This window comes from Herpailurus yagouaroundi, unplaced genomic scaffold (assembly GCF_014898765.1).
Source record: "Herpailurus yagouaroundi ecotype Mexico unplaced genomic scaffold, PumYag 164, whole genome shotgun sequence".
In the NCBI taxonomy this organism is placed as follows: Eukaryota; Metazoa; Chordata; class Mammalia; order Carnivora; family Felidae; genus Herpailurus; species Herpailurus yagouaroundi.
Genome location: NW_024412405.1, coordinates 567,928 through 590,774, shown reverse-complemented (window position 1 = coordinate 590,774; position 22,847 = coordinate 567,928). Strand labels below are relative to the sequence as shown.

General features: G+C 55.7%; 2 protein-coding genes across 3 annotated transcripts in view; one reads left to right on the top strand and one right to left on the bottom strand.

Moving 5' to 3' along the window:
• TFDP1 (transcription factor Dp-1) overlaps positions 1–15,122 on the top strand; it is a 39,932-nt gene extending 24,810 nt beyond the window's left edge. The window contains exons 4-12 of one of the 2 annotated variants that reach the window (XM_040486996.1): positions 2,485–2,591; positions 5,317–5,438; positions 6,618–6,783; positions 7,159–7,302; positions 7,859–7,927; positions 9,551–9,702; positions 10,351–10,556; positions 11,231–11,306; positions 14,010–15,122. In XM_040486996.1, the coding sequence (XP_040342930.1) occupies positions 2,485–2,591; positions 5,317–5,438; positions 6,618–6,783; positions 7,159–7,302; positions 7,859–7,927; positions 9,551–9,702; positions 10,351–10,556; positions 11,231–11,306; positions 14,010–14,157 (1,190 nt within the window). In that variant the 3' untranslated portion in view covers positions 14,158–15,122. The remainder of the gene's footprint in view (positions 1–2,484; positions 2,592–5,316; positions 5,439–6,617; positions 6,784–7,158; positions 7,303–7,858; positions 7,928–9,550; positions 9,703–10,350; positions 10,557–11,230; positions 11,307–14,009) is intronic. The other variant, XM_040486998.1, reaches the window with a different exon arrangement.
• An 805-nt stretch (positions 15,123–15,927) lies between these two features.
• Positions 15,928–22,404, bottom strand: ATP4B (ATPase H+/K+ transporting subunit beta). Its single transcript, XM_040486999.1, has 7 exons — positions 22,264–22,404; positions 21,439–21,567; positions 19,565–19,678; positions 19,255–19,454; positions 18,324–18,380; positions 16,965–17,063; positions 15,928–16,412 (listed from the first exon to the last, which is right to left on the bottom strand). The coding sequence occupies exons 1-7, from the start codon at positions 22,373–22,375 to the stop codon at positions 16,251–16,253; spliced, it is 873 nt and encodes a 290-aa protein (XP_040342933.1). The 5' UTR covers positions 22,376–22,404; the 3' UTR covers positions 15,928–16,250.
• Positions 22,405–22,847: the final 443 nt, after the last annotated feature.

Sequence of the window (22,847 nt, the reverse complement as noted above, 5' to 3'; positions counted from 1 at the left end):
GCTTTCTTGGATTTATGGATGTGCATGGAAAAGTATGAAAAATGGACAGAGCACACTCATTAAGCCCTGATGTTTGCAGGCGGGGCCAGGTGGGGGCGCAGCTGGGGCGGGTCTCTGGACCGGACGGTGAGCTTTGCTGTTTCAGCCTCTTGAGCAAATAGGATAAAAGGAAAGTAGTTAATTCTAGGTCATACTGGAGAAAGATTGTGTGGTAGTTCTTAGTGCTGAAGAGTGTCTCAGAGAACAGGGAGACCCTGGTGAGAATCAGAGGGGGCCTGGCCCCGATCCACTCTGCCTCTCAGCTCTTCCGTTGCCCTGGCGGGTGAGCATGTGGTTTTGTAGGTGGACGTTCCTGTGGTTCTGAGCGCTCAGTGTTGTCCTCTGTGGCCGCACCCGCGGCTCTGGCCCAGATGTGGCCGTGTTCTGACCTCGTTTATTTTACTTTATTTTAATATCTTAACAGCTGCTGGGGCTGCTGATGTTGACGGGATCATTTGTAAAATAAAGGAAAAAAAACCCAAGTTTATCGTTTTATGAATCAATTCAGTATTTCTAAAAACCTATTAATAACCTGATAATAATCTCATGTGTGACTTTGAAATGACTAACACGTTTGTGTTTTAAATCTCTCTGTGCAAAACAGAATAACTTTATTTTTGTCTTTTAAACCGTCTTTTGTATATCTAAAACAATCACTAAAAATTTGCTTTTGGGGGTGCCTGGGTGGTTCATTCGGTTGAGCATCTGACTTCGGCTCAGTTCATGATCTCACGGCTTGTGAATTCGAGCCTCGTGTTGGGCTCTGTGCTAACAGTTCAGAGCCTGCCTTGGATCCTCTGTCCCCCCTACCTCTCTCTCTGCTCCTTCGCTGCTCATGCTCTGTCTCTCAAAAATAAACACTTAAAATAATGTTTGCTTTTGTTAAGATACAGGTCTCTGTGTTTAGAGAAAATAAAACTTGAAGCAAACAAACATTTACAGAAAACAAATATCTGCTGGTGTCGGTGAAAACGCTAACATTCAGTCAGTTGGTTTGATGGACGAATGTCTTGATGACTTAGGTTATCAAGAGAAATTATTCAGTGTTTGTATGTGGCAGTAAGATTCATTGTGTATTGAAATCTGAAGTCTGTTCTTTTTTTTTTAATGTTTGTTTTTGAGAGCGAGCGAGTGAGCAAGCATGAGCTGGGTAGGGGCAGAGAGAGAGGGAGACAAAATCCAAAGCAGCTCCAGGCTCCGAGCTGTCAGCACAAAGCCCGACACGGGGCTCGAACCCACGGGCTGTGAGGTTATCACCTGGGCTAAGGTCAGACGCTGAACCGACTGAGCCCCCCGGGCGCCCCTGGAGTCTATTCTTCAAAGCGTGTGGACTGTAGAAGGTTCAAAAATGAAACTTAGACCAGGCTGGATTGAAGACTGTGTCTTACTGTTATTTGGAGGCTGTCATGAGGCAGAGCCCGTGAAATGAAGAAACGCCATCTGAGTCTGCCTTGTGTGAGACCTGCCCTCGGTGGCCACAGGAGGCAGTTCTGCTTCAGGGGCCAGGGGTGCGGGGCATGACCAGCGCAGAGCTCTCCTCTCCCTGTGTGGCAGGGACTGGGGTCCGGGCGGCTCTTCCCCGGCACGCTCAGGCCCTTGTCTGTAAGGACCACACTTACCCTGCTCTCAACCCCCCCCCCCCCCCCCCCCCCCCCCCCGGCCCCGGGGCTCCTTTGGGGCCACTGCTTCCTGTTCATGTTCTCTCTGCCTTCGATGCCAGCACCACAGGGCTTTATTTTTTACATTTTGAGTTTTTATATTTCTGCTTTATTTGATTTTCTTATTTAATATGTAAAATGAAATGTTTTACCATTTTTATTTTCTGTTGTGTCTTCAGCACTGAGGACAGAGCAGGCACAAAGAACTCTTTGCAAACACCTGTTGAAGGAGGGGATTTGTCTCCTCATGTACCCTCCCCCTCCTTTGTGAGGAGACTGACTGTGTCTTCAGAGAGGCAGCAGCATCCTCATGGGGCATTTTTCTTCCTAGAAACAGACACTTGACTCTACTGCTCCAGGAAAAAGAATGTTAGATTTCTAAACTAGTTTTGCAAACATATAGTGAAATGCTGGAATATAGTGGCTTCTAATTTGAAGACTATAATTGTCGCAGAATTGTAGGCTTTCAGAGCTGCTCTCCCAGGCTCTCTAGTCCCCCTGGAACATTCTGTAGGTGAGCAGGCAGCCCCCTAGGGCTCAGGGCAGGTTGGTGATGTGCCTGGGGCTGAGCCCCATCCCAGGGACATGAGAGCACCCAGGAGGGCCTGGTGGTCACGTCCACACGGACAAGGGTTCAACTTAGTAGCGGGATCTGCAATTGACCCACAGATGGGAAATGATAAAAGTAGGGAAGGTAAGAATCTGATTGGAGGCATCATCATCCTGAAGCTGTCCCCTGCAGCCTTAATCCAGAAGGGCCCTCACCTGTTACCTCCTTGTGTTGTAGGCGTGGTGTCCTTGGTCGCCGTCCACCCCTCCACGGTGAGCACGCTGGGGAAGCAGCTCCTGCCAAAAACGTTCGGACAGTCCAATGTCAACATTGCACAGCAAGTGGTAAGGGGCCCTGGGCTGGCGGGCTGGCGGGTTCTGGACGGAGATGCGCTCCCTCTCGAGTGCCCACAGCGCTGGGATGGCCACCTGCCTCACGCTTCAGGAGCATGTACCTGCGGAGTGTGTTGCTTTCCTGGCTCGGGCCCTGCGTCTGCCCTACAAGCTCAGAGGGTACATCACTCCCTTGCTTGGGAAATGAGGGTGGTGTCCTTGTGGAGCCCGCAGTGGTTTCAGGGCTCTGTGGGCCATCAGGTGCCAGGACAGGTGTGTCCCTGCTCTGGGGACCATGCTGGGTGCCTCCCACGGATTGATCCCCTATGGGACTCGGCCCTTGCTCACGGGGCTCTGGTCACACTGAAGCAGCCCCAACCCTGGGTGTGAGCAGCATGGAGAGCAGGATGTTCGCTGCCCTCCTGAGTGCCCACTTCTGGGTGAGCGTCCCCTGCAGCTGAGGACGTGCCCTGTCACTTACCCTGTCAGTGAAGTGTGACTGCTTTTCTAGCAGAGTTGCTGTGGGTTTTTCAAAGCAATAGTATGTCGAAGTCCTAGACCATTTTTGGCTCATCACACCCTTTTAATAAATGTCTTTCTGAGATAAGTTAAATATTCTACTCTATGTTTTATTCTGTAACTCATTTTATTTTTAGGTGTTATGTATTCTAGCAGCTTCAGCTTGTGAAACCTTCTTAATTATAGGATCAGTTCTGCTTTCACGGCCAGGGTGCATAGTATGGAGGAGAGTTAACGAGGATTTTTCTAACGGTGCCTCACCCTTGGTCAGTCTGGGAGTTAAGTCCCAGTCTGGGTCAGGCTGTTTCCAGGTGGAGCTAATGATGGTAACTCCTCCTTGGCAGATCCAGCGCTCAGAGCTACAGCTCACACGCTGTAAGGCATCCCTCAACCTTCATCTGCCAGCGGGTTGATGGTGAAAGGGTTGGCACATTGTGACCCAAGAGCCCAGGCTTTGTCTTCATGTGATGTGAATGTGCTCAGGCTCTCGAGGGGCTCTGCCCCGGCCCTGCCTGAGGCAGTGCCCATGGGCACGGCTTCCGGGAGAGTGGTTAAGACGAGCGGGGCAGAGCAAGGACAGTTTCTTTTTCCCCCAGTGAGGCCATGCTCACAGTGAGCAGCTCAGCGCGTCTGCTGTGTTCTCATTGTAGAATAGATGCACCGAGAGGTCCAGCTGAGGGAGGGGAAAGGGCGAGGGTGCCGGCTGCGGGGCCCAGGCCAGATGTCAGGAGCCCTCTTGTGACTCTCCTGCCTGTCCACGTGGGCGCTGGTGTCCTAAATCTGCTCTCCTGAGAGCGTAATGAACCAAGTCCTCGTAAAACATGTCCAGTAATAGCCATGAGTGACAGGTGTCCGTGTTTCCCAAACTGTCAACCCTGAGCCATGGCTAAAGCACGTTCTCCACAGTGACCTAGGGCCCCGTGAACACACGCATTCATTTAACAGAAACAGAAGGTTCACAAGGCACATCTCCTGTCTGGGGATTTGTTCTGTCTTGTCCTCTTTTTTTCAGAAAGCTTGCTATTTGATTTCATGGCTTTTGAACAAGGGTGGTCCCCAGTTTGGAAAGCACTGTGATGAAACTTTGATTATTGGAAATGAGAATTAAAATAGAAGGAAATTGAGTTGAGCATTTTTCTTTCTACGGTTGATGAGTCTTTGGCTCTGACAGGAGACCTGTCCCATGGCCACAGCACATTCATCCCACTAAGAAGGGGTGCAGGAAGCATCCCCCTGGCCTGAACGGTGGGCCTGGTGAGTCCCTAAGGCTGCACCTGCCCCCACAAAGGTCTGCCCTGGCACCTGGTGCCCCAGCACCTGGTGCCTGACCTTGACTCGTTCGACAGTGTCCTCGTGTCGCTAAGCTCTTGTCTGTGCAGAAACTGGGAGGTACTGTTCTGACCGTTCTTGGTGTGGGTGTAGTCTCGTACAAGATCCTGGAAAACAGACATATTTACTGGGCTCTATGCAGCAATGACTGTGTCCCCCATGTGAATATTTGCGTATTAATGGATGGGGCCAAATTCTAAGTCCTTGTCAAAGACAAACCAGGCTTCCCCTTCCTTTGGTGCGGAGATGGCGTGGGGCGCTCAGACTCAGCCGCCCTGCGTGCAGGGTGGGTCACACTTGCTCCCAGTGCTAATTGCCTCCCTCCTCCCTGCCCTGCACTATTTGGGGTGTCGGGGCCCCCACAAGCTGCCGCCGGGATGAGGCTCCCACACGTGGATGGGCTGGTGGGGCACTGCGAGCCCTGCCCTGTGACCCCTCTGTTCTGAGAGTTTTTCTGTTTGCGTTTTGGCCTGACTTCACGCCTGGAAGACAGAATTTCACCCTTGTCCATGTCATGAAGAGGACGGGGAAAGTAAACTAGGGCAAGCGGAATGGGGGGCGTTCCCTGAGGCTTGCGTGGCACGCCCCACTGTTAACCACGTCAACCACCATTAAGCACAGCCTCCTCGGGTGGGGCGTTTTCTGCTGCTCTTGTTGGACGGGGAGGATGCCGGAGGTGGCTGAGGGAAGCGACGGTTCAGAACCCAAGTGAGATAATGGCGCCCGTGGCTACAGCATCAGCCGTTGGGTGTTGCTCACACACCGTGTTCTCCCCAATCTTCGTGGCTCGAGAGACCCAGCAGTGGCTGGAGATGATGGGGAGTAAGAGTGGTAGGGTCACGTGTGGGAGATTTCTGATTGTGCTCTGAATTGTCTCTTTTGACTGTAGGTAATTGGTACGCCTCAGAGACCTGCAGCGCCCAACACTATCGTGGTAGGAAGCCCACACACCCCTAACACTCACTTTGTCTCACAGAACCAGCCTTCAGACCCCTCACCTTGGTCTGCCGGGTGAGCACATTGCCTAGACTTGTACCCCCAGCTCTCTGGGCCACGCGGGCCGGCCGCCACAGCCAAAGTCAGGGCACGCTTTTCCTCAAAAAGGAGAAGTCTGGCTGCAGGGGAGCGCCCCCACGGTTCGGGGGGGCCACACTGTAAAGGGTGGGGAGTCGCCCCTGCCCCGCGGTTCGGGGGTCCACACTGTAAAGGGTGGGGAGTCACCCCTGCCCCCATGGTTCGGGGGTCCACACTATAAAGGGTGGGAGTTGCCCCTGCTCCATGGTTTGGGGGGGCCACACTGTAAAGGGTGGGGAGTCACCCCTGCCCCCACGGTTCGGGGGTCCACACTGTAAAGAGTGGGGAGTCACCCCTGCCCCCATGGTTCGGGGGATGCTGCACTGTAAAGGGTGGGGAGCTCTTGGTGGAAGAAGAGAAGGAAGCTGGCTTCTCCACGCTGCAGTAACTTTGACGCTTTTTCTGCTGTCTGCACCGCAAAGTAGCGTCTAGGGAGCACGGATCTCAAAGCAGCCTCACCCGCTGCAACGCTGTAACTCGGCTGTTCCACGGGTGACACCCCATTGGATGGTCCCACCACACTGTCACTTTGACCCTTTCCTCCAGTAAAGGCAGCCAGTGAGAAAACGATTGTACTCGAAGGTCAGCTCTGTGACTTTCCTTAAAAACAAAGACTTTTGGAATTATGTCTGTATTGGTCCTAAAGCAAAAACCATCATTCCCTGAATCATCCATTGAGAAACTCAGAGCCACCCTTTCCTTGCTGTGGTGACTTAAGTTGAGATGCTGGGTTCCCCCCAGTCTGAAGTGCCCTCCAGCCTTCAGTGTCGGTGGCTGAAAGCTCACATCCTCCCCCAGAATTCTTAAATTTGCAGTGAAACGCCCACCATCCCTGTGTCAGTTGATGTGCCCTTAAGCAGCAGTGTCAGTGCGTCTGCGCACCTCCGGCGTCCCCCCCCCCCCGTCCCGGGGGCCGACGCATGTGTGAGGCCTGGCCCTTAGAGGAGGGAGCCTCGGCCCCATCACCGTGCGCAGCAGTCTGCAGATGAGCCAGGTCCCTGGGTGTGTGTGTGGGGGCTCGGCCTCGCCCCGCTTGCCGGGCCTGTGGGTGAGCGCGTTGCTGCGACGCGGATGCTGAGGGTGCTGAGGGCGCTGCCATTCCTCTGTGTTTTGAAGGAAGCGGCACCGGAAAGGGGAGAAGAACGGGAAGGGCCTGCGACACTTCTCCATGAAAGTCTGTGAGAAGGTGCAGAGGAAGGGGACCACGTCCTACAACGAGGTGGCCGACGAGCTGGTTGCCGAGTTCAGTGCCGCCGACAACCACATCCTACCGAATGAATCTGTGAGTGTGTGCTGCGTGGCGGGGAGGCCTGGTGTCTCATGGCGCCCGCTGGTGTTTTCTGAAGCAATTTGAGACACACACACACACACAAACACACACACACACACACACACACACACACACACACACGAGTCAGAGAACCACACTGAAGAGTGTTCCTGACCTACCTGGGGTGCGGGGCCCTCTCGCCCCAGATCCAGTCGTGCGCGGGCTCTGACTCTCCCTTCACATTACGTGGGGACGTGAGGAGTGAGTGACTCACCACCGCTGGCGGGTTGCTGCGTACCATCTTGAGTGTGTCCGGGTCTGCTGTTGAGGTGTTTCCCTGGGAACTGTTCTGGATGGTCTGGAAAACTCCTGCTCTGCCCTCCCCAGGCTTATGACCAGAAGAACATAAGACGACGAGTCTATGACGCCTTAAATGTGCTGATGGCCATGAACATCATCTCTAAGGAGAAAAAGGAGATCAAATGGATTGGTCTGCCCACCAACTCGGCTCAGGAATGTCAGAATCTAGAGGTATGTGGCTGACACGTTATTTTCCATGGTGCCCTGTAGGTGTACCCCAGAGCAGCGCGTTTGGTGCAGACGTTTGTGTGGGTGCCCCGTGGGTGCCCGCTTGGGGTCTGGTGCTGTGGGTGCCCCGTGGGTGCCTGCTCGGGTTCTGGTGTTGTGGGTGCTCCAGGGGTGCCCGCTCGGGGTGTGGTGTTGTGTGTGCCTTGCCTGGACCAGGGGTCCGCCACTTCCCTGTGCCTCCCGCTTGCCCGCCAGATGTTGGTGTGTGACCCATCCAGCTCGTCTGTGCTCTGTGGGCCCCAGCCCAGTCGAGGGCGGTGCACCCAGCGGAGGTAAATTCTGAGTCCTGGCTTGTGGGATTTGAGTTTTATATCAACCGTGTCCAGAAAACGAGAGAAGACAGAGAAGGGTGTGTTGTTCTGAGACTGAAGAAACGCCCCCGTGTCCCATCCCACGGGCCACGTCCCTTCTAGACTTTCCCCGCCAGGAGATTCCTGGCAGGCCTGTCCTGCGGGGACACTGTCAGATGCGTTGTGACGGTGTGGTCTTTGTCTTGAAGGTGGAGCGGCAGAGGAGGCTGGAAAGGATAAAGCAGAAGCAGTCTCAGCTTCAGGAGCTCATCCTGCAGGTAATGGCCCTGCTCGCAGCAAGCACCCCTACACCCACATGGTTTCCTGGCCAGCTCACGCGCAGGACAGAGGGCGGGAGGGCGCGTTCACACGGCTCACCAGTGTTGTCCTGAGCGCTGTGTGTCATGCACCTCGCTTAACAGACTCTGTCACAGGTGCACGAATAGGAGACGTAGTGCAAGCAGGGTCGTACTGCCCGCAGCCTCGGAGCGGGTCCTCAGTGGGTAAGAAGGGATCCCGTTCGTGAAATCTCTGCTTTGAGAGTTTGAATGCACCCACTGGGCTCCTGCACAGGCGTCGCGGACGTGAACTCTAGACGTGGGCCTTGTTCCCAGAGAGAGTGCGTGTGAGCAAACGTGTAGTGTGTGTGCTGGTTGTCACATAGTCTAAGTGGCAGGAGGGATGCACTTTGGAGGGTAGCACGTGAGCCTTCCCTAGGACAGGTACGAAGCACGTTCTGGGGTGTGATGGCGAGTGTGGGTCAGAGGTCAGCACCCGTGGTCGGTGGGTGGCACCGTCCCCTGCACCTGCAGAGATGTCCACAGGTAGGGCCCTTGTCCCTGTAAGGTCCTGGAGATGTCTGTCTGGGTTGGAAGGAGAAACAGAGCTTGCTGGAGGGGTGGCCAGTCCCTGGATTGAGGCTGTGGTGCTGGGGCCGTCTGGCTGGGCCCTGGGAGCGGGGAGGAGTCCAGTGCAGGGAGGTCAGCTGCCACAGAAGTGCTGGGTGGTCAGGAAAGGGAAGATAACTTGGTGATTTATTGAGGTGCCCTGCACCCCAAGGGCAGTGAGACCACAGGCCCTGTGGTCAGGTTGGAGGGTGTGGGGGAGCCCTGGGACCCTGGGGGGAAGTGTAGGGAGGTCTCAGGACAGACAGGCCCAGCAGCTGAGGTTGGGAGATCTCTGAACAGGGAAAAGTCCAGGAGGGGCCGGCAGGGAGGTTGGGATGCCTGCTGGCCCCGCACCTGCAGACCACGGCGGAGGCTGTACGTATTGTCCCGCTGGGCGGTCTGGGTGTGGGGGCACCCTACCTGAGCCTCGGTGTCTCCTTCGCCCCAGAGGAGGTCTCCTGTGGTGGGAATGCTTTGCTGGGCAGGAAGGCGGGAAAGCAGCACCCCTGCCCTCATCCTTCTGCTCGGTGAGCACCGAGGCACCAGGCCAGCTGGGGAGGGAGGGGCGCTTTCTGCCACAGCAGCGGGAGGGTCATCCTGAAGGTGCTGTCATTTTGGGGCTGAGCACCTGTGCCCCCAGAGAGCCCTGCCCCGGCGGTGTGCTGGCGTTTGCTCCTCTGGGAGGTTCTGGTTGTGTGGCTGCATGTCTGCCCTCTGGGGTGGGTGCATACAGGGGACAGGCTGGTCCTGGGGATGTTTCTGTCTTAGAGCTGTGAGCGCCTGCATCCGTTCTCCTCGGGGTGTGTGCTTTTCTTCAGGGTGTGCTTTCTTTGCTGGGCCCTGATCCCCTCCCCGCCCCCCCCTCCCCGCCCACTGTCCTCTCTGACCTCTCAAGGGGCCGACCCCTGTTTCTGTGCTGTGCGGCCGGGGGTGGGGTCGTCGGGGACTCCTGTGGACAAGGCCTTAGATCGAGGCAGCTGGTGTGAGCGGCTGGTGGTGGCTCCTCTTTTGTAGCAAATTGCCTTCAAGAACCTGGTGCAGAGGAACCGCCAGGCAGAGCAGCAAGCCAGCCGGCCGCCCCCCCCAAACTCGGTCATCCACCTGCCTTTCATCATCGTTAACACCAGCAAGAAGACTGTCATCGACTGCAGCATTTCCAATGACAAGTAGGTAGTCCCCGGAGGGCCCCCGCACCCCCCCAGGTCCCAGCTGAGGCTCAGGTCGGAGTGGAGGATGCCACCCTCACAGTTAGGAAAGACGGAGTGCGTCTGCTTGCTCGTTTGTACAAGTACTAACTCTGATTAAGTACAGTCTTTTAGCATAATTAAGGTACAGACTCATTTCTCACATCCCTGGTTATAAACATTTGTCTTTTAAAAGGAAAACAGGGGCCCCTGGGGGGCTTAGTAGGGTGAGCGTCTGACTCTAGGTCTCGGCTCAGGTCATGATCTTGGGGTTCACGAGTTTGAGCCCCTGCATCAGGCTCTGCTGACAGCAGGGAGCCTGCTTGGAACTCTCTCTCCCTCTCTCTCTGCCCCTCCCCATTCACACGGTCTCTCCCTCTCTCAAGATAAATGGGTAAACATTTTAAAAATACATAAAAAGGAAACAGATAAAGTCTGAGGTGTTGTTACTAGCACACCTGTTTAAACATCCAGAGAGCGCGTTCACTGTGGGGGGGTGCTGCGGGCAGCGCAGAGTGGAGCCCGTGGGTTTGGCAGGACAGCAGATGAAAAGGGGCCCAAGTGAGGTTGGGGTGAGGGGCGTTCCCGCTGAGGGGACTGGAGCCACTCCTGCCCCTCCCTGTCTTGAAGATGGCAGGTGATTCCCTTTCTGGGGGTGACTGTCCCCAGGTTCGAGTACCTGTTCAACTTTGACAACACGTTTGAGATCCACGACGACGTTGAGGTGCTGAAGCGCATGGGAATGGCCTGCGGCCTGGAATCTGGCACCTGCTCTGCCCAGGACCTGAAGACAGCGAGGAGCCTGGTGCCCAAGGCACTGGAGCCCTATGTGACAGGTCAGTCATGTCCGCGAGCCACGGGGGCCCCACCCTAGCCCGGGACGTCTGGCGAGAGCAGGGACGGCCTGGGCGGCAGGGCTGGGGCTGTGGGGGTAGGGGGAGCATGGCATGGGGAGGCCACAGCGGCGTGCTGTGGCTTTGCCGGTGTAGTTGACGCGATGAAGGTGCTAAGTGAGGGTTTCACCTTCTGTGTGCAAGTGGGGTGGGGCTGGAGGTCTCGCAGGCAGGACGGCCCCCCCGACCCCCAGACGGCCGTCGGTGCCCCCTGCCAGGTGACCCAGCGTGGCCTCCTCCTGACTCAGGGGCGAGGAGCTGTGTGCCTGGTGAGCTGAGCCCTGGTCCTCCCACTGCCTTCCCTTCTGGGGACTTCTCTGCTGAGCACCAGGGCCGTGGCCACAGAGGGAAGGGGCTTTGTGGTGAAAGAGCTGTGGTGGGGGCTGTCCCCCAGAGGTGCTGGGCTGGATTGGACCGCCGGGCACCTGCCGCCCCCCAGGGCCCTGGACAAGTCCCTGGCACTGGCTACACTCTGGCACACCCACTCAAGCCGGCAGTCACGGTTGGTCCCTCTTGGGGAGGAAGGTGCTCAGGGGACCGGCCGTCCGGCCTGTGGCCGCCTGGTTGCAGCGCGAGCCTCCACCTGTGACCTTTGCTGCGTTTTCTTCTCTTCTCAGAGATGGCTCAGGGATCGATCGGAGGGGTGTTCGTCACATCGGTGTCCACCTCCAACGGCACGAGGCTTTCTGCCAGGTGACCGCAGCTCCGGACGGGGCGGGACCCCACACGCAGGCCAGGCACAGCTCACAACACAACCCTGTTGTTGCCTCTTAACACACTTGGGGCCACAACGTGCACAGAATTTTGTTCCCTGCTCTCTTCAATTTGCCATTTACTGTAGTAGTTTTTGTGTGTCACTAAAGCAGCTTTATTATTTAAACCATTGGGTGTTAGTCTTTGGTCCAGCCGTCCCACGGAACAGAATTATGTTGTTCCTGGGTATTTATCTTAGGTTTTTAAAGATTAATGTAATTTTTTCTCTAAGTATTGACAAAGCAGGGTTTTATTAACTTTCATGGTATATTAGGTTACACGTTACCCATATTACCTTCTGTCAGTCCTACATAATGATAAATGTTAAATTTTTTAAAATATAAGGTAGACAAGCAGTCTGTAGGTTCAACCAAGTGGGATGGATCTGATCTGATAAAGGACAGTGTAGCTTTCTGTGGCCATCACGCAACTCCTGGGTTCTGTGGCACCTGCACTGAAGTCTTTGGTGGGGTGTCTGGCCCCAGTCAGGGTTAGGTGGAGGTCAGCTCCCTCCCTCTGCCTATGTGCATGTGCGTGTGTGCATGTGTGTGCGTGTGTGCAGTAGTCTGATGCTGATAACCAGTTATTGCAAGAGGCAGAATTTGGGTATTTTTTAGCTTTTCATGTTCGTGAAATTGTTTTTACTGATTAAAGTTTCAGAGACTCACATCAGCTTTTACATGAGGGAAGCAAAGCCATTACCATTTCAGAAGAAAAACCAACGTAAACACCAGCCTGACGTTTACAAAAGCGCAGTAATTTGCTGGGCAGTTGGGTGGTTCCCACTTAGAAAAGAGGCTGCAGTTTGAAGCAGCTTTAGGGCTAAATTTTTGGCCTTTTCTGATGTTTGCGAGGCTGGGTTTCCCAGTTGTGGGGTTCCTTTGTCAAAGAGCATAATGATGAATGGTCCTCATCGCACCGTGCGAACAAATCCTAACTAGCGAGGGGCATGTCTGCTTGCGCGTTAGAGAAAAGCATCGCCGTGCCCCAGCTCTGGCCTGGGGCAGAGGTGGGGGCAGTGCCCTCAGGGCCCCGTGCATGCTGGCCTGCCAGAGCCGTCCACGCTGGCCCACCAGAGCCGCCCTCGGCAGTCGTTCCTTGCCTAAAACGCGTGTCCTGCACAGCTCTGCCCCCACGTCCTGTGCTCTCAAGGCAGCTGCAGGCCTTCTAGGCTGCTGGCGGAGGGGTACCCGAGTCCCGCATGCTTGTGGGAGGTGACCGGCCAGAATCTGGGGGATCTCTGTGCAGCTCCGCGTTGCAGGCTGGAATCCCTTTAGTGTCTGATGTCTCTTAGGATACTTTTCTTGTTGCTAGACCCAAATACTAAGGAATCACAGTGACTTTTGACAGCAAGTGTCTGAGCAGGTCACACGGGTGTGTGCACCTCTTAGTGGGTGTGGGCAGTCACCTTTCGGGGCCCCAGGACCGTGTCTGCTGCCTTGTGTCTGACCCACTCTGTGCCAGGGGCCGCCTGAACCCAGAGGTGTTTCCTCAGGACCCCAGTTTTTAAAATCTCTCTGTTCTAGGCCAGGGTCTTGCCTGAGGCACTGGTGCCATTTGGGGCTAGATGACTGTCCTGCATGCTGCCCGGTGCCTTGTTGATGTGTTTGGTGGCACCCTTGGGCCCAGGTGCCAATAGTCACCCCCCTCACACCCCATGTGACAGCCAGAGATGATTACGTGTCCCCTGCTGAGACTCTCAGGGCCCAGTGCCAACATGATGGGTTCCAGACGCACGTCTGAGCAGCCCTGCTTCCCTCCAGCACCCAGCCCTGCGACTCCACCTCTCTGCGCCCCTGCTCCCTGCCGACCCCACTGGCCTTCAGAAAGTGCCATTTCCTGAAATGGTAGAATATGTGGGGTCCTGGGGGCTGTTCCTGGAAGTTCAGCTTGCAGAGTGTGTGAGACTCCTGTTACAGCTCTGCTCCCAGGGCTCCGCACGGTACAGGGCAGAGGGTGGTGGTGGTGGTGGTGGAGTGTGGGCCTGGGGTGTCCTTTACACACGCACGCACACACAAGTGCATGTATATACCATCGCAAGGCAGTACACATGCACGCATGCGACCACACGTGCACATGACTACACACGTGCATATACAACCACATATATGTATACATGTGCACACAACCACACGCATGCATGCACACATGTGCATATACAACCACGCACAACCACATACGTGCATAAATGTGCACACACAACTATGCACATGCATATACAACCACATACAGTCACACATGTGCATACATGTGCACACACATACATAGCCATGCACATAGCACGTGCACACACAACTCGCTGGGCACCCCCGTGCGCTGCCATCTGGAATGCCTTGCTTTGGAGGGCTCCATGTCCTTTTTGGGGCCCCTTTTTCCTCACCTGTTGTCCCCTCCCTCCTGGAGATCCAGGAGGTCACAAGTACAAGGCCTGGAAGAAGGACCTGTGGTTTCCAGTTTATGCCCGTCGGGGCTTGGTTTGTGATGTCATGACAGATATTGTGGCCCTGCCGGCGTTGCCTCGTGTGCGGTGATCTGTGTCTTGAGGAGGGGCTTGGGGTGAAGTGCCACCTCGGCGGGAGTGGACGTGGGGGCGCCCCACTCGGGCTGTGTGCTGCTGACCGCCTTGTCTCCTCGTTCCCGCAGCGACCTGACCAATGGTGCGGATGGCGTGCTGGCCACGAGCTCCAGTGGGTCCCAGTACAGTGGCTCCCGGGTGGAGACCCCCGTGTCGTACGTCGGGGAGGACGAGGAGGAGGACGACGACTTCAATGAGAATGAGGAGGAGGACTGACACCCGCGGCCGGCCCTCACAGTCCGCGTCGGCAGAGACTGCTTTTGGTGTGGGCTGGGTTCCTCCTTGGCCCCTCCCGAGGAGACTCCAGAGCGGGCGAGGGCTGCGTTCCGCGGGGGCTTGGGGCGCGCTGGGGCGCCAGCCACGACGCAGGGCCTCTCTCCGCTGTCCAGGATCTTGTTTGCGTTGTCTGTCTGTAGCTCAGAGTTCACTTTGCCCCTTGGTTCTTGCTGAGTGTGCCTCCTCCCACAGCCCGCCGGCAGCCGCGGACGGTGCCGGCCGAGCCCTGCTCTTCAGCCTTGGGCCACGAATTGTATTAGGACTTTATTTTCCCTTAAATTATATTGACTGTGTGACTCCATCAAGTTCGTTCATTTTTTTTTCCTCTATGTTGCAGCAAATTGCGAAGTTCTTTATTTGTTTTTGTTTTGTTTGGAAAAAGTTCACTGCCGTGCTGGTGCAGCTACGAAAACTGGAGGGCTTGGAGCGGCGTGCGGCTTGCGGTGAGGCCTGCCTGATTTCTCACAGGCAGTGTCTGCAGACTTTACTATATAGTTGTTTACACACCTACACGTCTGTCGTCTAAAGACGCAAACGGAAACAAACGTCGTATTTGTTTCGTGAGCATCTTCCTATAATCTACGATAAAGTTGACATTAAATATAGAGAATGTTCTAACAGTTTTTTAACTCAAAATTTGTCAATCATTTTTAATAGTTCTTTTTTTATAAAAAGAAACGGAATTTCAGGACAGGCAGTAGTCCCTTTTAAAATTTATTCACAAAGAACCATTAACCGCACAGTTGCTGTTAGCTGCCTGTTCTACAACAATAGTCTTTTTATTGAAACACAAATAAACTTTTCTGTAATATTTTATGGAATATAAAGAGACTTTAATTGTTTGACTTGTTTAACTCGGCACTGTTAGTTTTTATTAATAAAACGCGCATGGGCATTTTAAACCAGCTCCGTGTTCCTCTAATTCACGATTATTGTGCGGAAGCTGCAGCGTGTGTCTTCTCGCTGAGTGAGGACAGTCACCGGGCCGCGCACAGAGCACCCCTCACCCTCCTCCTGCGTCCTCAGAGCTGGGACAGGTTGTGGGCTGTTGAGTCTCAGAAAGAATAAGATCGTCAGAGAAGAAAGGACAGTTCACCATCTTAACTTGAACCAGCTGAGAAAACCCACCAGTGTTTTGAAGCCACAGGCCTTGCAAGGGAGCCCACAGTCCCGTGGGTGGATGTGGCCACCTGCCTGCTCTGGCCGGTCATGACTTCCCTCAACTGCCCTGAGGGCCAGGGGGCCACTGAGTTCTGGCGCCCTTTGCCTGCTGTGTGTGGGCGGGACCCCCAGACAACGTGTGGGGTGCTTGCATGGGAGTAAGACACCAGGTTGCATGCGATACTAGGGTGGGAGGTGGGGTTGCTCTGGGACAGGGGGCTTGTTTGGCCACAATGCTCCAGGTTTTTCTAGAGCAGCTGGCAGAGGCGGAGGCGTGCCCCTTGGCGACCGCAGTGCCCTGACTCCCTCTGGGGTTTGCTCTGCCCCACCCGCCACCCGCTCGCCACCCCTCCTTACCAGCCAGAGCTCTGGCTCCCCAGCGTAGTCTGATTTCCCTGACTTGGGATTGAAACTTTAAGAAGAGGCTTCTTAAAGAAAAAGTGACTTTTTTGTTATTTTTCCCCTTATCAGGAAAGACGCGACTGTTGTATGTAGAGCAAAGTGTGACTTTAATGTGCTTTATTTGTACAGGGTAGGAATTGTGTCTTTAAAAGCAAGCCTTCCGATCGTCCGTCCTCGTGAGGCGTGTTTCTTGCTGACGCGGGTCCCAGGAGATCGCAGAGGTCAGGGAAGCTGAGGCACAGTAAGGAGAGAGAAGTTCGCCTGGGGCGAGTATCTGGGTCTCGTTAGTGGGTAACCACTGCCTCGGGGTCATCGTGTTGGCCCAGCGTTTTGATCCTCACTACGAATTCTGTGTCAAGGAGCAGAGAAGACTTAGCGAGAAGCCGTCAACTCCAGTGCTAAGTGCTTACAGGTCACGGCCTGCGGCTCTGGGCTGGTTTCCAGTGCTTGGCGGCCGGGCGCCCTGCTCTCTACTGCTGGATTTTGAGCTTGAACTCCACCTTCCCCTCGTAGGGATCGTGGGGGTTGTCAAATGTTACATGATCGGCCAGGATCTTGCACACGATGAGGACCTCCGTGTTTCTGGGGACGTTGAGAAGTTTTACAGCGACCAGAGGGTTGCTGTAGTGGGGCTGGAACAATGTGGGAAGACGGGAGGAAGCGAGAGTTAGAAACTGTGGCAGACATCCGGGCGGGCTGCTTGGAGGCAGTGCCCGCCTGCCCTATCTGAGCATGGCTGCCCTCACACGCTCTGCTGTGTGCCAGAACTCACAGGGACAGAGGGGTCTCTCTCCATGTAGGAACGAGGAGAGTCGGTCTGGGGGGTGAGACAGCACCAGTGACAAAGTTGGCCTCAAATTGTACTTGATGAAAATTAGTTTAAAAATAAAACAGGAAAAATTAAGAGACTTGGAGGAAGTGCTTCAAAATGGATATGTGGTGTCCCAACAGGATTTGGGAAGTGCTCGGAAGGTAGAAGAATTAGGTTTGATATTTATGTTTTGTGTGAGAGCCTTGTGCTTTCCGGTAGTTACGGGCGGTGGGTTTGGGAAGTGCCCAGAGAGCTGTGTGGTCAGGATGGGCTGAGGCAGCCTGGTTTGCAGTGCAGGTGAATGTTGACGGCTGTCCTCACGCCGAGCACGTTGCTAACTTTGAGACGGTTCTGCGGCTGGTGGCAGGCCTACCTGTGCTTTGCTCCCGTAGTAAGGGAAGTAGTGGAGGCTGAAGGTGCCGTTGGGTGGGAAGTACTCCACCTGCAGGGGCTGGGCATCCTTTTGCTGGTCCTGGGGACAGAGAGGCCACCACCTGGGTGAGGCAGGAGCTGGGTACATGTGCGTGCAGCTTGTGTGTGTCCTGCCTGGTTGTCTGTGTGTGTGTGCATGCTAACAGTTCATGTGCAGTTACCAGAGACCAGATCTGGTCTTTAGGATCAGTACTGAGATCCCATTGGGCACATAACTTATTAGTTTGCCAAACTAAGGTCACTTTGGTGACCTATCAGAGTGAAGAATGTGCTGGTCTGTCCGTATATGGGAGTGAAAGCCGAGAGGCTGGGTGGGCCGGTTTTGCCAAAACTGGCCAAAAGTTTGCGTGACAGTCTGGGGTAAGCACTGCTTTCTCGTTTCTCGTCATTGTCAGAGTCTGCGAACTGCCTGGCGGGTGGCTGGATTTCGTCAGAACACAGATGGAGAACACTTTGGTGTCTATTAAAGCTCAGGTTGGCCTACATGTGTGGTTGAGTGACTACAGGAGCGCCCAGAGCGAGCCAGGGACTCGCCCACAAGAGACAGGCCCTGGAGGTAGGCGCTGCCCTAAGGGAGCCTCCTGTCGCAGCCGCCAGGGAAACAAGCTTTAGAAAATAATGATGAACGGAAGCAGTCTGTTTTTTTGTGCTTGAAAACTGGTTTTGCAGCAGGAGGCGGGGCGGGGGGGCTCAGCCAGTTAAGCATCTGACTCTTGATTTTGGCTCAGGTCGTGGTCTCATAGTTTGTGACATGGAACCCTGCTTCGGGCTCTGTGCTGACAGTGTGGAGCCTGCTTCGGATTCTCCCTCTCTCTCTGCCCCTCCCCTGTGTGCGTGCGCGCGTGCGCTCTCTCTCTCTCTCTCTCTCTCTCTCTCTCTCTCTCTCTCAAAATAGGTAAATGAAAAAATTTTTAAAAAGCTCGTTTTTAGAAAAACTGGAGCGAATTCATGCCAACTCTTAGGAGCCCGAACACGTATGCTGTTAAACATCCATGGCTGTTGGTCACCTGGCATACGTGTAAGTAAATAAGAGAAAAAAACCGTAAAAAGGTACCTCGGTTTTTTCTAAACTGCCACCAAATACTTTGAAGCGTGTTAGTAACGTACTGTTCCAGACGCTTCTGGAAGCAGAACAGTAACAACGATACACTGTTTTTCTTACTCGGTTTTTGTGCCCTTAATGAAGCTGCTCTAAGTGATGGTTTGTGACGGTTGTTGCGACTGTGAATCCGGACGGTTGGGCTGGCGGCTGAGAGGAGCTTGGGGAGAAGTGGCTCCACCGCCACAGCCGCGCACTCACCAGGAAGGCGCAGTCCACCCTGGGCGCCGTGCTGTTGCTGGGGAGGAACTTGACGATCTGGAAGGGAAGGGCATCCTTGTAGCTCTCCTGCCAGCTGTGTGTGTGAAGGGCCTGTCCGGCCTGGGGCTCCATTGTCACCGCCCGCAGAGCCACTCCCTGGTGCTCCGTGGGGCCCTGGAGCGGGCGCGGCAGCTGCCCCCGCCGCCCGCAGCTCACCTGTGCTGCTCCCACGTCATGCTCTTTCAGCCTCCTGGGGTCTCGGCCTTCGGATGTACCTCCTTGTGCCTGGTGCCCAGGGCAGTACTGCCCTCCCTGCACGCCCTTCCCCTGCCAGGCGGTGACGAGACCCAGCAGGGACCCAGGAGCGTGTGCAGGGCACACACTCGTGGCCTCCCCGTCTCTCGGGAAGGGAGATAAATAGCACTCGGCAGGTGTGGGGAGTCCCCAGACCGCACCTGTCGCCCAGTATGGAGCAGACACCCCTGGCCCTTCTGCCGTCGTCAGCCTCTGGTGGGATGTTCCCGTCCCCTGCACCGAGGCTGCATGGGCTGTGCTCTCCTTCGGCTCTCACACTGGCCTGTCCAGCCTCCCTCATGCCTGGCAGAGGGTCCCTGGCCCATATTGAAAACCTCTGCTCTGGATTGTGTCCGGGTCCCCTCCCAGCACCTGTATGTGGCCCGGCTGCTGTCGAGCTGTTGTGCACACGAGCTGGACTCTGCTGCCCAGTGTCGAGGTGCTGCTGCTGTGTGAGCTGTTTTCAGGTCGTATCGGGGGGGAAGCTCAGGGCACGCTGAGCATAGGAACAGAGCGGGAGGGGGCAGCGGTGCGCGTCCCAGCCCCGCCACCGTGGACAGGGGCACGTGGGTCACATGAGGGCCAGACCCCCGGCCTCCATGCCACGGCCATCTCCACAGGGGCCCTCAGGACTCACCCTGTTCATTTTAATCACAAAGCACGGCCTTCCTTCTGCGAAGCCGAAGTTGGGGTCCACCAGCCCTGAGCAATTTTGCAGCATGTCTGCTGTGAACTTGCAGGAGAACTTGGTGTGGTTGGGGGCCATGAACTTTTCCTGGAAGAAGTACTCCTTAAAGGTGCAGTTGATGCTGTCCTGCTGGGACTCTGGCGAGTAGCCTGCAGGGACACGTGCACTGGGGCTGGCTGGAGGGGGCATAGCCCAGGCCCCTCCACGAAATTGTCTTGGAAGTGGGAAAAGCAGAGGCTGGAAGCTTGTTAAACTTCACCTGCCAGGAAGGTGTGGAGAGTGTGCACGAGGTCCACCCAGGTCCTGTTGTCGGAAACATTGTAGGAAATGTCCAGGCCCTTGTCCCCGTAGACATCTGGCCTCAAGGTCACCCCTGGGAAGAGAGCAGGACGCGTGTGACTCAGTTCCCCCCAAGGTGTTGGTCACACCCAGCCATGTGCTGCAGACTCCCACACACCGCTGTCTGGCCCGGTGGCCAAGCATGGGTTGCTGCGGTCCTGAGGGGCCCCCATGCGAGGGGACAGTGTCTGCGTGTCCTCCGCAACAGTGGCTCCACAGGGGCCCTGCCCGACTTGTCGGAACCACACTAGGCGGAGTTGTATTTGAATACACATTTGAAAAATCTTCACTGGTTTTGATTAAAAGCAATTGACAACATGTTAATTGTACAAAAAGTCAGGATGCACACGTGTAGGGAGTGGCAGTGGTTGCCTGTGTGCTGGGCGTCCTCACTTCTGTGAGCGTCAGATGCGCGACCCTGTGTGTGCCATAAGTTGGATAAATGGGGTCCCACCACCCAGATTCCACTCTCCTCCTTCTGTGTCCCGATGCTGTTGTAAGTGTGTCGTCATCGAACTGTCCACAGATACCACGTGCTGTTTCCCTGTGTGAATGAAGCTGGCTCCTTTGACGTGGGGACTTTTTAGATACGTCAGCCGGTGTTCTGTCCTTTCGTGGATGCTGTGGGCGCAACGTCTGTGTGCAGATTCAGGTCAAACCCTGGTGAGGATCTGACCCAGGGGAGCGTGGGCACACTGCACAGGGTCCTCTCTGCTGGCGCTCTCAGCCTGTTCGTGCGTGTCAGTGGTGGCTGCTCCCCCCCACCCCCCGGGCTCCGGGGGAAGCACGTGTGCCACGCATCACGCTCTGTTCTGCGGCCACCGTGAGCTTACCTGTTGCCTGGCTCTAAAAACAACGCCCAGTAGAGCACTGTGGTATTGTGATGCCGGGTGAAGGGATTTCCCGAAGACCCCTGGGGTGGAGGGGCCTGCCTGGGGGAACACACGCCCCCTGGCTCTCACTGCTGGGTTTTCCTTTCCTCCCACAGGAAGCGGTGTGGCCACTGGGCATTTCTCGGGCTATTGCTTCCATGGGAAGTGTAGGGACGCCACCCACGAGTGGTGAGCATCTCCATAGTTGTGCTGGAAAGTGCGTTTTCCTCCTTCACTTCTTCCCCTCTCTCCCCCTGCCCTTTCTCGTTTGGTCTGTGCAGGCAGCTGGGCTAGGTCCAGAGGTGACTCCGGACACCGGGCTCGGCCTTCGTTCCAAGCGTCCTTCCCCACACGGGACGGCAGACCAGCTGCTCTTAGAGAACAGTGTGTTCTGAACCGAGCTCGTGTTTGTGGACGTGGTAACAGGAGAGGCCTCGGTGCAGACGTGCATCCAGTGCAAGACAAAAGCCCTTTCCTCCCACCAAGCCCTTTCCTCTGGCCTCAGCCTCCCTGCTCCGTGCCTTCTCCCAGACGGGCCCTGTGCACCTTTGTCGGCATCTAAAGTGAGCGATGTGAACATGGTCCCTGTAACAAATCTGTTTTAACAATTAAAACGACAGCCAAAGTCTGACCATAACCTGGAGCCACTGTCCTCAAAAGAAGCTGAGGGGCTATCCATGCCTGGGGGGACCCCTTTAGAGTCCTGGGGCCCTGGTGGGAGGGTGTCCCCCTTCTGAGCCCTGAGGCCCCAGCGGGGATGGGAGGGTGTCCCCCTCAGAGCCCTGGGCCCTGGCATGAGTGGCCCCTCCTGATTGCCTCTCTGGGCTTTGTTCCTGAGGGTCTGTGTTCTGAGCCCGGGGCTCCCGGACTGCATGTGGCCTGACGCACTGGGTCCTGGGGTCCGGGCATGAGCCCCCCTTACCTGGTGACTTTAGCTGGTCTTGGTAGTCAGGTGTGTACGGGTCGATTGTGCACATGAGTGTGTAAATGCACAGAGCAAAGATTGCGGTCATCACCACGTAGAAGGCCACGTAGTAGAGGCTGATCCATACTGCAGGGAGGGGGGTGTGCAGTGTAAAGCCACAGGTTTAACCACCTCAGTGCACAAGGCAGTGGTGTTCACAGTGCATTCACACACAGTACTGTGCAACCATCACGTCTGTCAGGTTCTAGAACGTTCTTCTCACCCAAGAGGTGCTCCGTACCCCTTAACAGTCTTTAAAAATCATAACTTTGGGGCGCTTGGGTGGCTCAGTCAGTTAAGCATCTGGCTTAGTTTCATCTCAGGTCATGATCTCACGGTTCGTGGGTTCGAACTGTCCGTCAAGCTCTGTGCTGGCAGCTCAGAGCCCAGAGCCTGTTTGGATTCTGTGTCTCCCTCTCTGCCCCTCCCCACTTGTGCTATGTCTCACTCTCAGAATAAATAAATAAACATGAAAAAAAGTTTTTTAAATAAAAAAATAAAAATCGTTAAGTTTTAGGAGCATAGCTTTAAAAATGCTGTTCTCAAGTCTGTGGCTGAACCTTTGCGGCCAGCTCTCAGATGATCCCACTTTGTCAGGGGGGCGTTGGAGCCAAAATGGGCCTTTGGGTTATCTGGTTGGAGACAGGCAGCCTCCTGGGTCCTGGGTGCCTGGGCGGCACAGCGTCCCCGTCCCCGCGGGCACACCCCCCCCCCCCCCCCACGTCCCCATCCCCGCGGGCACACCCCCCACCCCACCATGTCCCCGTCCCCGTGGGCACACACCCCACCGCGACAGCGTCCGGCCCAGCATCTGCCCGGTGTCCGGGTTCCAGCAGTAGCGCTGAAACTCCTCCATCCGCTGGCTGCATGACTTCTTCTCCTGCAGCGCCGCCATCGCCCCTGCGGATCAGGGAGCTCCCCACACCTGGCCTGAGGGGAGAAAGGTGGCCTGTGGGTTTTATAGTCTCCTCCCCTGAAGGTCAAGTCTCGGGGGAAAGAACCAGGGCGTGATCATGCCTTGCTATCCAAACACAGTGGCTATCAGATGCCTCCTCACCTCGCCACCCCTCCTCTCCGGATGCCCTTGGCCGAGTCCTTGTCTGCTCTGGCCCCTGGCACCTTGTTGAAATGCAGATTCTGACCCAGCGGGGGCTCCTGGTGGACTGTGCCTGTGGCTTTAGGACCCCGGTGATGTCCGGGGCACGCGTGGGCTGACAGCACGTTGGAATTACCGGGCCGTAGATTCCTGCCGCCTGTCCCAGGGCCGAGTTTCTGAGTGAGCTGACCTGTCAAGGCGGCCTGACCGCCCAGAGGGCTGCAGGCCCCCTGAACACCCTGACGCAGGACCAGAGGCAGGAGACCTTGGC

Coding starts and splice junctions, on each gene's coding strand:
- ATP4B (XM_040486999.1), bottom strand. CDS start 22,375: ATGGCGGCGCTGCAGGAGAAGAAGTCATGCAGCCAGCGGATGGAGGAG. Junction 21,568..22,263: donor CCGGACGCTGTCGCGGTGGG/GTGTGTGCCCAC, acceptor CCCTCCCTGCAG/TATGGATCAGCCTCTACTAC. Junction 19,455..19,564: donor TCTCCACACCTTCCTGGCAG/GTGAAGTTTAAC, acceptor GTGTCCCTGCAG/GCTACTCGCCAGAGTCCCAG.